Source organism: Dunckerocampus dactyliophorus, chromosome 16 (assembly GCF_027744805.1).
Source record: "Dunckerocampus dactyliophorus isolate RoL2022-P2 chromosome 16, RoL_Ddac_1.1, whole genome shotgun sequence".
NCBI lineage: Eukaryota > Metazoa > Chordata > Actinopteri > Syngnathiformes > Syngnathidae > Dunckerocampus > Dunckerocampus dactyliophorus.
This window is the reverse complement of record NC_072834.1, coordinates 8,373,468-8,388,601: the sequence shown is the minus strand read 5'-3', so window position 1 is coordinate 8,388,601 and position 15,134 is coordinate 8,373,468. Positions and strand designations below refer to the sequence as shown.

Below are 15,134 nucleotides of genomic sequence, written 5' to 3'. Positions count from 1 at the left end.
GTGAAGTTAGTTTCATGTTGGGCGTCGAATATTTGTCTCCGTCGCTGTTAATTTCACATTGGCAGTTGAATATTTGGCTCCGTAGCAACAACGATAGTTCCCCTCGCTGTGCCCGGACTGCTCTCTCATGGTGCGGGGAGCTCACACGGGAAGTGTCGCTCTAATCGCTGGTTGTTTATACTATTGCGTTAAAGAGAGTTTGTTTTTAAAAAAAACAATATCTTCTAAATCAAACCATCCATGATACATAACCATGTCAAATGATTAGTCATACCCTAAAAGTATTTTGCACATCAATTTTTTCCAATTTTATCTTTTTGGGATTTTATATGTAGATTTTATATTAATTTTACACCTGAGAAATTAAGGTTTATTGCTTTTGATACGACATACTCACATTATTATGCCATTTAATTAATGAAAAAATAGTCTGAAAAAATGTTGTCAATAATATTGATTATTGACAATACTTTGTAGGACAATTATCAGCCAGCAAAATTTTTTTATCGTGACAGGCCGAGACAGTAAATAATTTTTTTTCCAGGTACACTTGCCATACTTTAACTATCATACTAAACAGTTGAATTAAATACAACTACAATAAACTACTCACTTAGAAGGGCCCTGGCAGCAATAACCAATGAAATGCTTTGCTGGGGCGAAATACATTATGGGATGAAGTTAAAATAACTGTACTTTAAACTTGTATCGGTACTTGCCTTGTATATTTCTTACCTAGCTTTTGAGTGTTGAGTTACTGTGTGATGATTTGCGCGTTCTTTGTAAGATGACACGGTGAGTCACACTGTTTATATTGAGTAATGACCTCATGTGATTTCCAATGGGTCGACAAGCTCACCATGAGTTCACTGATAGCTTGTGATTGGCTCCTGCCAAAGAAAGCACTACCGTTTCCTCACTGACTCGTGAGTATTTAAACGATTAGTAGTTCTGAAGTAAAGGAGATGTCACAAGATTAGAACATAGCCATAAATTAGATGCACTGCTGTATAAGGCGCAGGGTTCAAAGTGTAAGAAAAAAAATACAGTGTAAATTATGGTACTCTATTTTTGGGTCTATAGTTATTGTCACACCTGTCCTTTTTGCCATCAGTGGCACCCTGCTATGGGTGCATCACAAAAAACCCCACAAATGCCACAAAAAAAAAAAAAGCGAAACCCCTCCGTTAAGCTAAAGTTTCTTGAGATTTATTTGATTTATTTGGCATCTTTCCCAGGAAATTCTGGTTGAACTCGCAAGTTGTACCACTTTTGGGGTGTTCGACTTTGTATAAATAAATTAAGTTTTGTCAATAATAATGAAAAAAATACAAACAAAAGTAAATTGATTATCCCCTTGGAGATTAAAATGAATATAATTTCTAAGAAAAAAAAAACAGTCATCCCTCGTTTATTGCAGTTTATTGGTTCCAGACCCGACTATGATGACTTAATTTCTGCGAAGTAGGATTCCATATTTAGAAATCAAATGTTTTTGCAGTTGGAGCATAGAAAACATGTTTATGACCTTCTAAATACGGGTTTTAACATTATTAGAGCCCTCTAGAAATGAAATAACATCCCTATAGTCACCTTTACACTCGTATTACCCAATATAGTAGACATAATGTGTGAGTCTATATCATGTCTTCTTTTATTCTTATATAAGTGACTTTGGTCTTGTGTTTTTGTAAAGATGCTTGCAAATTCCCAAGTTCTCTGTTGTTTTGAGCTTCTTTTCAGAGAACTAGTCGCTCGCTGGCAACACTGACATACCCATAGTCTACGTTTGTTTCATTTGGCACGCTTACTACATACTTATATAGTCATAATACTTACGTTCTTGTACATTATAATTACACCTACACACACAGTTAGTGCTTTCTTGGACACAGGCCTTTGTCTTTCAATGCGTGAGTACAGTATGTATTCTGAATGCCTTATATTTGTACTTCAGTTCATTGTTTTCCTCTCTGTTTTATGCTTCAAAATACCTAATTTAGGCTAACGATATGTAAAATTCGCTTAAATATGCATTTATTTTAACCAATAATAGGTTGACGTAAAACAAGTGAAACAGCGTGATTTTTTTATGGATATATTTTTGAAAAACATAATGGATGTTAAAATATTTGAATTGGTTGAAGTTGACGTCGAATCCTGCAAGATACTGTTTCAAATACAGGCAATATAGTTTTTAAATCCATCCAAAATGAATGTTAATCAGAGCATTTTAATCATATTAAAGAGCAGATCTTGACATGAAATAGCCACCACACTGAGATACTAGGACACCCACAGTGTCATGTGTATACTGTATACTTTGTGTATACTTTGCTGGTTCCCCTCCCCTCCTAATTAAACTGCTACAGATGCTCTCTTTTCCTTCAGTCTCACAGCCTTTGGGACGATTAAAGGTCCATCATTACACAAAAGTGACTTTTTAATGTTCTAACAGTAATATGTGTCACTAGAGCCAGTTAAAGAGCACCAAAAATCCATCCTCTCTCGCACGTGTTTGATCCACTTTTGCAAGAAGAGGCACGCCAAAGCGTGCGTTTTTTCATGACATCATGAAGGAAAAACCTGCTTCTTCATGGACGTGATGTTGCCTCTGACACGCTAAAAATGTATAAATACGTCTTTGGTATTGAAAGAGTTAAGATGTGTAGCAAAGCCTCTCTTTTTTGTGGTGGGTGTATACACATGGCAGAGCTCTTCTAGCTAGAAGCGTGTCAGAGGCAACATCACGTCCATGAGGAAGGAATAAATTATTATTTTCATGTAAAACAACTCATTTTTTTGTGTTGTTTATGTTGTGGTGTAGTTGTTTAGATATTTGAGCAAAATATCACAAAAGCAAAAAGTATATGTGTCAAAGTGAAAGTTATGCTTGAAATGTATCTTTTCACAAAGAGCTGTTTTTCTCCCTTTTCTAGTTGGGAACTGATATTTTCCTGAAACTTACCTATATTCTACTGCTGATTACTAAAGAATGGAAAAAGGTAGAAACAAACCTTTTTTTCTGATGAAAGAAGGGAGTCTAATCTTTCTTTTGGTGGGTTCTATTTTTATATAGCCAGAGAACACAATATCCTATGTGCCTTGAACAATCAGTCAAAATTGTCTAAAATGGCCGGTACTGAAGGTGTTGTCTTTTGAAAAATGGCTGGGTTTGAATGAGTTAAAATAAAGCTTAGAGCTCGGCCATCTATCCATGAGTTAGTCAGCTACAGACGTGGGCGCTGCAAGTTTGATCATTTTGTTTTTCTTCAGCTAACCTAACATGATGGTGCTGTTAAAATGTGAGTGGAATGTTAGCACTGTAGCGAACATACAGTAGCTATGCTAGTGTTGCTAACATTTGTATCCTACTGTCCCACTCCTTAATATTATGTTGTTGTATGTGATATTTGGCATCTATTATGTTGGACAAGCACGGAGTAAAAAGTGGATAAAGTAAAATAGCTCTTCTTGGCGCCACACACTCTTGTCGGAGACAGGCGTGGACACACACAGCTCATTAGCATAAAAGCTACAGACATACACAACCCAGTAGGACCTTTTAAAGCACCTTTAAACTGCCCAAATTCCAGCATCAAGGTTAGATTTTTGTGGAGCCTCTGAGACATATTTAAAATTGTTGAAAAAAAGGTTTTAGAGCTGAATCTTATATGGTTTAGTCTGGACTGGTCTAGCATCTGTGTTGCTCTCCTACAGCTTCTTATCGTAAAATGTGTTTATATTCTTCAAAAAGCTCAGGTGTGTGCGGGTGTAGGCGTACGTTCCGCACTCCACGGTATGTCAGTGACTTGTTTCCCGGTTTGTCTGTGGCCAAAGCTGCTCAAAAGCTGAGCTATCAAGAGAAAGGAAGTCCAGGAAATGACAGAGTGTCTCTGGCAATGGAGGCAAAAAAAAAAGCGCTGGCGTGCGTTCACAGTGAAACAACGCCAAACAACCCTCCTTTTAGGGGTTTTGTAGCAATCATTACATTTCTAAATGTGGCTGCCAGCAGATTTTGAAAACACATTTTTTTACTTGGCTCAAGTTAAACGTCTGGTATTGCGTCTGGTTCTGTTTACATGCACGTTTTGGTGTTCAAGGGCACTTCTTTCACTCCAATGTATATAAATGTTTTTTTTACTAACAAGTCACATCCGGCAAGGTGACTTAAGGACGCTATCCTGGGGTGAACTCTCAGCCTGGCTCCTCCTCCTGTTTTACATTTACTCCCGCTCAGCCCACAGGCCCACATCTGGCTTCTTTCTTCTCCTCCTCGAGTTTCACATGGGCCACGCTCAACCGCTTTTCAATGTCAGCAATGGACTAAAAAGGTGAAACACTAAAATGGAGTGGAAGAAAAGAGAGCTGGTGGGTAAAATGGGTGGAGCCACCTGGATACCTGCCAGAGGTGCACTGTGTTGCAAAAGTATTGGGACAGATTTACAGTGGAACTAGGTTAGCGACCGAAACAGATGCTAACCGAATACTTTTTTCCCTTAAGAATTAATGTAAATCCATTTCATCCGTTCTAGAAAGCCAAAAATGTGAACACAAAACCCGTTTTTGTAGTTTATTATAGTTTTACATGCATCAAACAATTTTAAATGCATATAAATAAACATATAATGAATGAAAGGGATAAATGAGTATTTAATGTTACTTTATCTTCATTGAAGACGTAATTGTTGATGTGACTGTTCCCAAAGAAGGTCCGAGTTCCAATTGAGTTCTTTATTCATTCACTTTCTATGCTACTTATCCTCACAAGGTTTGCAGTGTTAGCATCCTTAGCTTCCGAACAAAAAAACATTTCATGAGTTCAATTGTGTTTCTAAAAGTTGAGCCAAAGAAAGTTGCAAGTGCCAGCATTTTGATAAAGAAGGTGAGAAACACTATGAACACTTGTGTTGAAGAGGAAGGTGTTGATCTTGCTACCTCATCGTGTCTTTGGGGACAGTCACATCTTCAGTGAAGGTAAAGGTAACCTTAAATGATCATTTATCCCCTTCATTCCTAATTTATACACATTTACAATTACTAATAATTGTAAAACTATAAAAAGGTGTTTTATGTTAAAACTTTTGATAGTCCACCACTGATGACATCATAGACAGGCGACAGCTGATTTTGTTAGGAAACTAAGGATGCCAACAGGGACGTTTTGTGAAAAAAAATACTGTACATGAAGAACACAGTTGGACTCAGGGAGTTTATTAACAAGACGACGAGACGCTAATCGGAAAATGTACGCAAACTGAGGCAAAATTTTGGCGTACGTTTTCAACAGTTGTTCCAGTGTATACAGAAAATCAACAACAATGTTAACAGAGTTTGTTCGGTGTGTGTCTGTTAGGGATGGCTTCATGTAGTAAGTAGGAGTATGTCAATATTTTTTAATTACTATGCAAACAATGATGATGATTGCACATTCTGAAAAAGTTACGACAGTAACAGCAATCCTCACTGTCAACTGAAGAATGTGTGCAGTCCTGACTAAAATGCTAATCAACATAAAAACACTTTTAGGATGCTAGTATTCATTTTGATGTTATTTTTGAATGAATTTATTTTGTGTTGATTGTATTATTCCTTGAGTCTGTTAGAAGAATCATTATTAATCACCGTAAACACTCCAATGAACACCTCTATTCAGTTAACTGCAGAAGACGAAACGCAAATAACCGCCGGGGTCTCTTATACTGTATATCTTATAACATTAACACAGCTGTGGCTTTAGGCTTCCTCCTGATGTAGTTTTTTATGCACTCCACAAGGCAGAAATAGCTGCATTTGAAGCATCATGAGTGGTCAGCATCCAGCAACTTTATGTACCTCTGCATGCGCTTTCAAATGCAGTTTTGTCTTTCTTTGACTTTAAAATGCTGGTTAATTTGAACGTTATTTTGAATTTGTGTGTGTTCATTATCTGTGTTCTAAATCCCTTGCAGTGTATTGTTGAGTGTTGAAAGCCACAGCCCCTGAAGGCCGATGTGATGGAGTCCGCTGTCATCTCCATAGATGGCCTCTTTGGCCATGATTGAATGCTTGCCCCTCATTAGCATGTGACTCTGCTTGTTATTAGACTTGGTTGTCAAGTTTTGCTTCAGTAAAATGAATGAGTACCTGTTTTCTGCATTTCTCATGTTGCGAAACGTATCCTCATGTTAATATCATCTACTGTTGACTTTTATACCTCGTTTCCAACAAAAACCAAAGGCGGATCATTCCACCTCAGTGTTTTATGACTTCCCTAATATGCGTTTGGCACCTTGCTGCTGTGGCGCTAAGCGCTGGAAAAAAGGCTAGAAATAAATAGGTCATTTAGAAAGAATGGTAAATGGTCTAACTAGTAGAGCGCTTTTCCACCTCCAAGGTACATCTACCTACTTGCCTCAGTAGCAAGCGACGGTTCAGTATCTTGCCCAAGGGCACGACCACGGGAGGACGGAGGATCGAACCTGCAATCTTCAGGTTGGGGGATGCCGCCCCCCCGAAAGAAGTTGTAAAAAAACAGCAGGGAACAGCAGCATTCATCAAACGCTAGTATAGAAATAGTCTGTTTCTTGTTTTTGCCACCTTTTTTGTGGACTTTGAACAAAGAATTTTCAAAGAAGCAGCAAAAGAGTACTGATTGTCTGCCAGTCCCTCAGTCCATACAGACTTGAGGACCATCAGGTTGCAGGTTTAAAACCTGCTGTAAACCGAAGTATCGCTGTCTGATATGATCCTGTATCGCCAAGATTTTTCGATTTGGATATAAACGTTTCGTAAAAGCTCTTAATTAGAGGGGCTATTTCATTACAGCTCATTATATGTAACAACTTAAGGTTTCATTTAATTTAACTTCAATGTTTTGAGTGCATGAGAAAGCAGAAAGGAAAACATAATTAAATTAATTATAATGAAACAGGTGGTCTTACTTTGTTGTACAGGCGCTAACAATCATTTTTTTAAAAGAACTAGGAACCAAAAGCCGTATCGGTGCATGTTATCACTTTTCAGCAGATGCTCCTCACTTCTAATCCGTTCCAGTAGCGGACACTTCCTCCTGCTGTGTTCTCTTCTGCTCCATGTGTGGATAGCAAGAAAAGATCTCAACTTCCATTCCAAGTATTTATTCCCCTAACAGTTTCTCCCACCCATGTGTTTTCCAGAGTTGGACAACCCAGAAGCCAGAGTGAAAGAGATCCATGCTTTGGTGCACCGGCTGCCTGAGAAGAACAGGCAGATGTTGGAGCTGCTCACCAAACATCTATCCAAGTAGGTGGAAAAAACATTGATTCAAACACAAAGCCACTGCTGTGTTCAATACTGCAGGCCATTCAGAACAGTCTATTTATAACAGGCACTATGTGATGTTGGCAGCATGGTGAATTATATGTTTAGCACAGGAAAATACATTTTTGTGTTCCGAATGTGCCCCGTGGATATCAGTGATGTAGTTCAGTGATGTACGATCATGCTAACTAGCTCACAAACCCAATAAGTAATAATAAAAATACAATATTTTCAACAGTGTGGCCAATCACCACCAGCAGAACCTGATGACTGTCGCCAATCTAGGCGTGGTTTTCGGGCCGACTCTGCTCCGCCCCCAGGAGGAGACGGTGGCGGCCATAATGGACATCAAGTTCCAGAACATTGTAGTGGAGCTCCTCATTGAGCACCATGAAAGGGTAAAGCCTGTTTTATGCTTTCCGCATCCGCGAGGTCCGTGCGGCTCCGTGCGGACAAATGACGTCATTTTCGCACCCACGCCCCCTCGAGCGGCCCTTTTCATGCGGAAAATTCCCGCTCCGCGCACCTCCCAATTTTTCTAACTACGCAGATGGAGGAGAGGAGATCCTCGCAGCTGAAGTACAGAAATACCGGCAGTTATATGAGGCAGCCGACCATGACGCACAGTAGTTTAAGCACAAAAAAACAATGAAACAAGTTGTATTTTAAGTCAAGTTGCTTGGTTTTTATTTTCTTTTGCCGTGTTCCGCATGTCTTTTGTAAGCACATTCTCCTGCCGGGGGATGAGTGGACCGCCTTCTCTTCCTTTTCTGTCGCAGCAGCAAATAAATACAACACAATTCCTCTTCTTCAAGAAGTAGACGCACAAGTGTCGCCATGTTGGAAGTCAAGTAAACATTGGCAAACTTTTTCCGCTCTAGTTTAGTGCCGTGGTAGACGCGTGTTTTTGATACACTGCCCCCTGCAGTTCGGTAGCAGACACCGCAGTATAAAGTCACACAAATCGAGCGGATTTCAGCGCGTCTCTTCTCCGCGCGGCTTGTTCGAACGGAAAGTATAACCCAGCCTTAAGAGTACACTGAAAGCCCTTAAAAATAACCCACGCATAAGACGAAAAAAGTATGCAAAAGACGAGCGGTGAGATTCAATTCTCCCCAAGCGGGTCAGCGCTTTTCTTCCTGTCACACACACACACACACACACACACGCACACCAGTGACCCTTTGAAAAAGAAGTGTCAGCAGACAACAGAATATGAGTTATGAGTTAAGAAGCTGCTAAGAATTATGATATCCTTTTTTTTAGTGCAGTCTACCAGTTATTTAATTGATACTGAAAACATGATTAAAAAAACAGGTCTTGAAAAATAGGGGTCGTCTTCCATTCCGGTCATTACGGTACGTCTGTTTTTGTTTTTTGTGTAGTTGTACATGAAATCAGAACCCATGTAAAACAATTTAACACCCTTTTATATGTCTACTAAAGGCTGATGCAAGTGTTCTGTGCAGTGGCGCTGCACTCTCCTCCTTAGAGGGACTGCGTACAGGTGTTGCCGTGGCAACAACACAAAGCAACAAATAAGACAGAGCATTGCGCGCACATCTTCAGCTTCTCTGCTTAAAGACACAAACCATCGCGTCATACACACACAAGTGGATTGCGCATCATGTACACAATCACATGCAGTACATGTGACACACGTGCACAATAGGCACACTAAAGACCACACAGACTGACAAGCATCTTGAATCATCATGCAGATATTCAAGGATGTGCCGACTTCTTCTGGAGGTTTAACCAACATGCAGGCCAACCTTTCAAGGAGGAGGAGCACTGAGAGCAAAGCTCCGTCCTGCAGTGAAAGACCTCTCACACTCTTCCAGACACCAACACATTCCCTCAAAGGTGAGCTGGATGCGTCCTTAAGAATCTCAGCTGTCATTTGCTACAGCCACGGTGTCATTTTGTACATTTTACGGTACAATACAGCATTCCCACACGCGACAAATTCTAAGGGATAAAAGATAAAAATCTCCCGAAATGTTGAAAGGATTTTTGCATTTTGAGTTTACATAGCACAATCACAATCACATCCAGATGACATTTGGTTTGACGTTACAGCTTTTGACCCTGCATACACATACCAAACGTAGGTTTAGTATTAGCTATTAGCACCTGAACGTGTTTCATGGGATTTAAAGGGATGTCAAATTGCACAATCTGGATCAGAGCTGGATAACATTTGGTCTTGGTCAAAACAACATGTGAACTAGCTTGCACTATGCAAAATGTCCTTATTAGATGAGATGTCATAGCCTATTTTAAATTAAAATAGCATCGTGGAACCTCTGAAGTCAGTTTCTTTGCTCTGGTTGACTTCCAAGTGGTTCTAGTTCCAAACTGGTTTTCCTATTGATGCTTATGTCAACAGAATTAGCCTCAAATTATTTATGAATTGTAAAGTCAAAGTCACATTTTAGCTTTCCTTTCATACAACCACAGTATCAAGAGAATTTAGCCGCTCTACAATAAAACAAAAATATAACAAAACTGCTCACCCTTTATGAAAATTAGGATGCACATCACTAGGACTGATACACGCCTTGTTCTGACTCATAGATAATAAATCAGCGTTGACTGGCGAAGGTGAGAAAAGGGACAGTGTTGTAATCGCCGCGGCGGGCGAGCTACAGCCGGCAGGCTCGTCGACCGGCAACTGCAACAGCAGCAGCGGCAGCAGCAGCAGCAGCAGCCAAGGTCGAACGCCCAGACACAGCCTGATCAGCAACGACGGAGAACACAGCACTCGGCAGATCCGGCCCAGCTCACTGTGAGTGCCACAAAATGGAACATGGAAGTCTGAAAGTTGAACATTCACACCAATGTTAGTGCTTTGCAACAGGGTGCAACAGCATCAGCACTTCTTCATGGATTCCTAGCTCAGGGAAAGTGCACTACAGCGTTCCCTCGCTCCATCGCGGTTCACCTTTTGTGGACTCGTAGTTTCATGGATTGGTTTTAGTGCACTTTTAGTGCTTTTTATTTTATTTTTTATTATTATATATTATATGCATATTTTATTATTATTTATTATTTTAACAGTGTTACAGGCCGAGCCTGGCCCTTTAAGAAGAATTGCATTGTGGGAAGTGGAGTGTTGTAGTTCTGTACTTTAGCATGAGGCAGCGGTGTCTCTATTCTCGCTCTTCTGGTTGCACCGTCTTCTGTGTTTTGATTGGCTGTAGACTACTGTCAGTCAACCTACTTCGTGCTGTCTCTTGGTGTGGTCATGGCCAGCAAACTAGCTAACCGTGTGAGCTGCTTGCTAAACGCCAATACTGTAGACAGTAGAAGAAACAGAAGAAGCTAACCCCGTGTGACTCTGAACGTTGTATGGTTGAAAGCTTAAAGCGACAGTTTCACCTCCTTTTGTCTCAAAAGCGGAGGAAAGATGGTAGATTTCGCTCACGGTTGCTGCTCATCAGCAGTAAAGTCTCTGAAACCAGCATACCAAAATGGCCCATCTCAAGTGTTTTGGTATTGTTTTGTGTGGGAGGGAGAAACGCAAGCAAACAAACAAACATGGACAACATACTGTACTGCATGGTGCTTTTGCTTGTGCTACGGCAAAATATGAACAGTATTGCAGCAAGAGCGACTTAGCGCAGCTGCATAAAGAAAACATGGTTGCCAGTAGCGTGGCAAAAAAAAAAAAACATGATTAATTCGCCCTATGAGGCTTCTGTTTCCATTCCTCATCCTATACATGCTGTCATTAGGGGCAAATGTCAGGCGGCTAATATAGTGAAAGCAGCAAATGAGATGGAAGTGTGATGACAGCATCCGTGGGTGTTTTCCACTGCAGTTGACTGATTGTCAGCAGCGCAGATAAGACATCACTTTGATCCAATCAGCTTGCTCAGAAACTTGTCTTCACCTGAAAGTAAATCTGCATCTGTTGTCATGTCCAAGTAGAGGAAATAAACTAGTTGTCGCAGATAACCTGTGAAACTAACTAAAGCTGTGTAGAAGAGGAGAAATGCTTTTTAAGTGGGACGTATTCCCTGAAAATGTTACTTTCTTAACCAGCCCTGTCTTGTGGAAAACCCATGTGGGAATACATCAGCAGCATTAGCTCCTCATTTCACACATGAACATGTCAGTGCATGGCGTGACGCTCTAAATCACATGTCAAACTCAAGGCATTGTGGCCCGCCACGTCATTTCATGTGGCTCACGGAACTGTTTGGAAGATACCATTAAAGGGATAGTTGGGAAGTGTAGCGCATCAACCGTGACTTTTTCCCCGCTTCGTCCCGTGAGCAGAGTTCTGGTTGGTTTTCGTCGTGGAGGAAAGTAGCTCTGGCCAGTTGGTGCGGTCTCTTAAGTTACGCGTTTTGCTTCTCAAAACAATACGCGCACAAAAGAGTAATAAATTGGCGTCACGAAAATGGCTTCTCAAAAAAAAAAAAAATCAGATCTCACAAAATGCTTGGCGTATCTGTCTCCCGCCGTATCCCTGCGCACTGTCGCCTGTGCGTTCATGTGCATGTGAGGACGCTCGCGGTAATGCCGCTCTTCTTCCGCGATGGAGCGCCGCGGCCATCTTGGAAGAAGATGCGAGCGTACACATGAATGCACCGGCAACACTGCGCAGGGACACGGCGGGAGACAAATTGGTTGTGACTTTTTTGAGGAGGCATTTTTGTGATGCAAATGCATTACTCATTTGAACGCATATCGTTTTGAGAAGCCAACTCTTTACTTAAATGGCCCCGGTGACTAAGCGGAACTACGTCACGGATCTCCGACTAGAACTGGACTCACCAATTTGGGGGGGGTAAGTCATTGTTGATGCACTACACTGCTAATGGGGATGTCATACCACTTCATGTGAAAAAAATCCAAACGCTCCCTTTAAGATTAAGAACATTTGCTAGCATTTGTTAGCATTCTTAGTTTTCAGGTGTATAAAGAAGTTAACCAGCGGTGTACAGTATATGACCGTCCTCTTCTCACGTTCTTCTCGGTTAATGTTGTTTAATGTTGACATCTTGTTGAGGTCACTTGTACTTTCGGAATAAGTGTCGCTAAAAAGTTACAAAAAGAAAAAGCAATCCTTTGAGGTCTCGCTTGACATCCTGCACAGCGGCAGCTTGAATGCCGTTCCTGAAAAAGCTGGTTGAATTTTGAATTCAGAGGTGTCAGTGTAATTTGATTAATATTTATTGCCAATTTATTGTTTTGCGTTTTCAGGTTGAACCCCAAAACTCGTAGCAGTATACCAGCCTGGTAAGGAAGTCCGTGTTTCATGAAGGTGACTCCACGGTGTAAGACTGTGTGTTATAACGTCCACTTGTCCGTCAGCGCATCATCCTCTAGTCCAAACTCGCCACGTTCTCCTTCCTGGCCGATGTTCTCAGCGCCGTCCAGCCCTCAGCCTATATCTTCGGCCTCTAGCGACTCCTCCCCAATCAGGTTGGTTCACTGTGATTGTCATCGCACACTTCAGCCCTGAAGGACTTCAATGAGACAGGGGGACACTCGTGTGGGTTTAAATCCATCTCAACATGTCGCCATTGTACAGCAGAGTCATTTCTTAACGCTCAAAGGTGTACAACAGCAAATAGTTATAGGGTCACCCTACAGTTGACCTGAAGTTCAACCCTAATCCTAACGGCGACTGGTCTCTAACGTTCATCCTTGCTGTCGTCGTGTGCAGCATCCCAGGCAGGAGAGCTCGAGCGCTGTACGCATGCAAGGCGGAGCATGACTCTGAGCTGTCCTTCATTGCCGGCACCGTCTTTGACAACGGTGAGTCACATCGTGCATTTCTTGCCTAATTTATAGTAACTTTCATACTCACCTTCTCCTGACTCTTCAGTTCACGCCTCCAGAGAGCCCGGCTGGCTGGAAGGAACGTTGGACGGCCGAATAGGACTCATACCAGAAAACTATGTGGAGTTTTTATAGTGCAGGGGCCGCACTGTACTGGACTGAGACCAAAACTGGACTGCAAAAGGAGGCGGGGGGGCCAGATCTGGCTGCATATACCCTAATAGACCTGATCCATTAGTGGGACTTGACTTTGGCTGGGATTGGATGGATGTGACGCATGCACAGACTGGAGCCACGTCCTGGAGTTGCACTGGAAGTGAAACAAGCAAACAAAAAAAAGATCCTCTTCGGTTCCAGTTGTTATTGGATTAGTTTGGATGGCTTCCCAAGTGAAGATGTAATGAGCCTGGAATGTGTGTGTGTGTGTGTGTGTGTGTATTTGGGGGGTGATATACTGTATGTCAGCTTGTTTTTGCCCTTCCTGTCTTCTTGAAACTGCACTGTTTATCAAGATCTTCTCTCAGAAATTAGACAATATCCAGTGGCCTTCCACATTGGAGCTCCCCACCCCACCGCTGTGTGACAAAGGGCACCGGCCCAGGGCAGAGCAGCAAGAGGTTTTTTCAGCGTTTTATAACAGTTTCTCTGAGGGTTTTTTCTGAATCGCATGATGGGCCAGGTCAAATGCTTCAGTAACGGGCCGGAGGTTGCCCACCCCAATATTATGGTCTATTCCAGTCACTCAGGGGAACCCAATCAGTGTCATAAACCCCATACCGAAATTTGTACGATTTTTTTAAAGAAAGTTTTCTGTGACAAAATGATAATAACCAGAACCATGATAACAATGAGAAGAAATTATATTTATATTTTTATATTTTTTTTTAACTGAGTAGGAAAAAGTAAAATAAAACTTTACAAATTTTAAATATTCATGAAAAAAAGGAACAAATGTTAATTTATTTTTTAAAGGTAGTGACAACAGACTATTTAATGTCACAATAAATAAATAAGGTACATTAAAAGTACTACTAGTAGTGGTTGTGATGGTAGTAGTAATACACGGAACATTGATAGTAGCAAAATACTCTTAATCATAAGCCATTTGTTAGTGTTAATTATTATTATTAGTAGCAGCAGTAATAGTAGTGGTAGGAAGTCATTTTATTGTCACACAAAACCTTCCATCAGGATAATGCTAAAAATATGAAGTTAACTTGTTGTCAAGTGTGAAGAGTAAAGAAATATAAGCCGCTCTGCCATGGTGCCGTTTCAACCTGACCTTTGCCCTCCCAGGTTTTCAACCGGGAGCCTAAACGCAAAACGTCAATGTGAAACAAGACTACTTTTTATTTATGAGACATTCTTGAAGATGTAATCTGAAGGGAGGTGTTTTATTTGACTTTCGTATGCTATACAGTGTTGGATTATTGTTTTTTCTTTTTGTTTGAATAAACATGACATTTTTCTATTTGTATTCTTAGCATACTAACTTAATTTCTTCATTCCATCTCTGATGCTCGGATTTTTGTTTCATTTATCTACAGCCTTAAAAGGAAATCCTCTGTGAGATTTTGTTGGAATTTGCAGAATTAAAGATGAATGTTGCAGGCGCTTTTCTGGATTTGGAACCTTTTTTGAATTATCGCTTATACTTTTTTACCACGGGGGGGGGGGGCAAGTCAGTGTTTTGCAAGTTTCAAGTGTAGACACGCAAGTCCAAGTCAAGTCTCGAGTCAAGACAAGACAGGTCGAGTCAGGTCCCAAGTATTAGGCTTGACATTTTCAAATCCTGACAAGTCACAAGCGTTGTTTAGTGCAGGGGTGCTCGCACTTTTTCACCCTGCAAGCCCAAAGTCCCAAAGATCTACCTAAAACAATATGAGTACGAATTTATGTATGTTATATCTGTATATCAGAGGTGGACTCACTTGTTCAGCTTGCAATTTACAAGTCAAAATGATCTACTTCTTTCTATAAAACATGACATACATAAAATCTAAAATCTAACCGATAAACTTATAAATATTATTGTAAATATTAATGGTTAGTAT

At 40.8% G+C, this 15,134-nt stretch overlaps 1 protein-coding gene across 3 annotated transcripts in view; it reads left to right on the top strand.

Moving 5' to 3' along the window:
* Positions 1 to 14,696, top strand: part of LOC129169053 (rho GTPase-activating protein 26-like) — a 61,524-nt gene extending 46,828 nt beyond the window's left edge. For all 3 annotated transcript variants that reach the window (XM_054755036.1, XM_054755035.1, XM_054755037.1), the window contains 8 exons: positions 7,158 to 7,263; positions 7,520 to 7,679; positions 9,003 to 9,147; positions 9,862 to 10,072; positions 12,499 to 12,534; positions 12,610 to 12,720; positions 12,965 to 13,056; positions 13,127 to 14,696. In XM_054755036.1, the coding sequence (XP_054611011.1) occupies positions 7,158 to 7,263; positions 7,520 to 7,679; positions 9,003 to 9,147; positions 9,862 to 10,072; positions 12,499 to 12,534; positions 12,610 to 12,720; positions 12,965 to 13,056; positions 13,127 to 13,215 (950 nt within the window). In that variant the 3' untranslated portion in view covers positions 13,216 to 14,696. The remainder of the gene's footprint in view (positions 1 to 7,157; positions 7,264 to 7,519; positions 7,680 to 9,002; positions 9,148 to 9,861; positions 10,073 to 12,498; positions 12,535 to 12,609; positions 12,721 to 12,964; positions 13,057 to 13,126) is intronic.
* Positions 14,697 to 15,134: the final 438 nt, after the last annotated feature.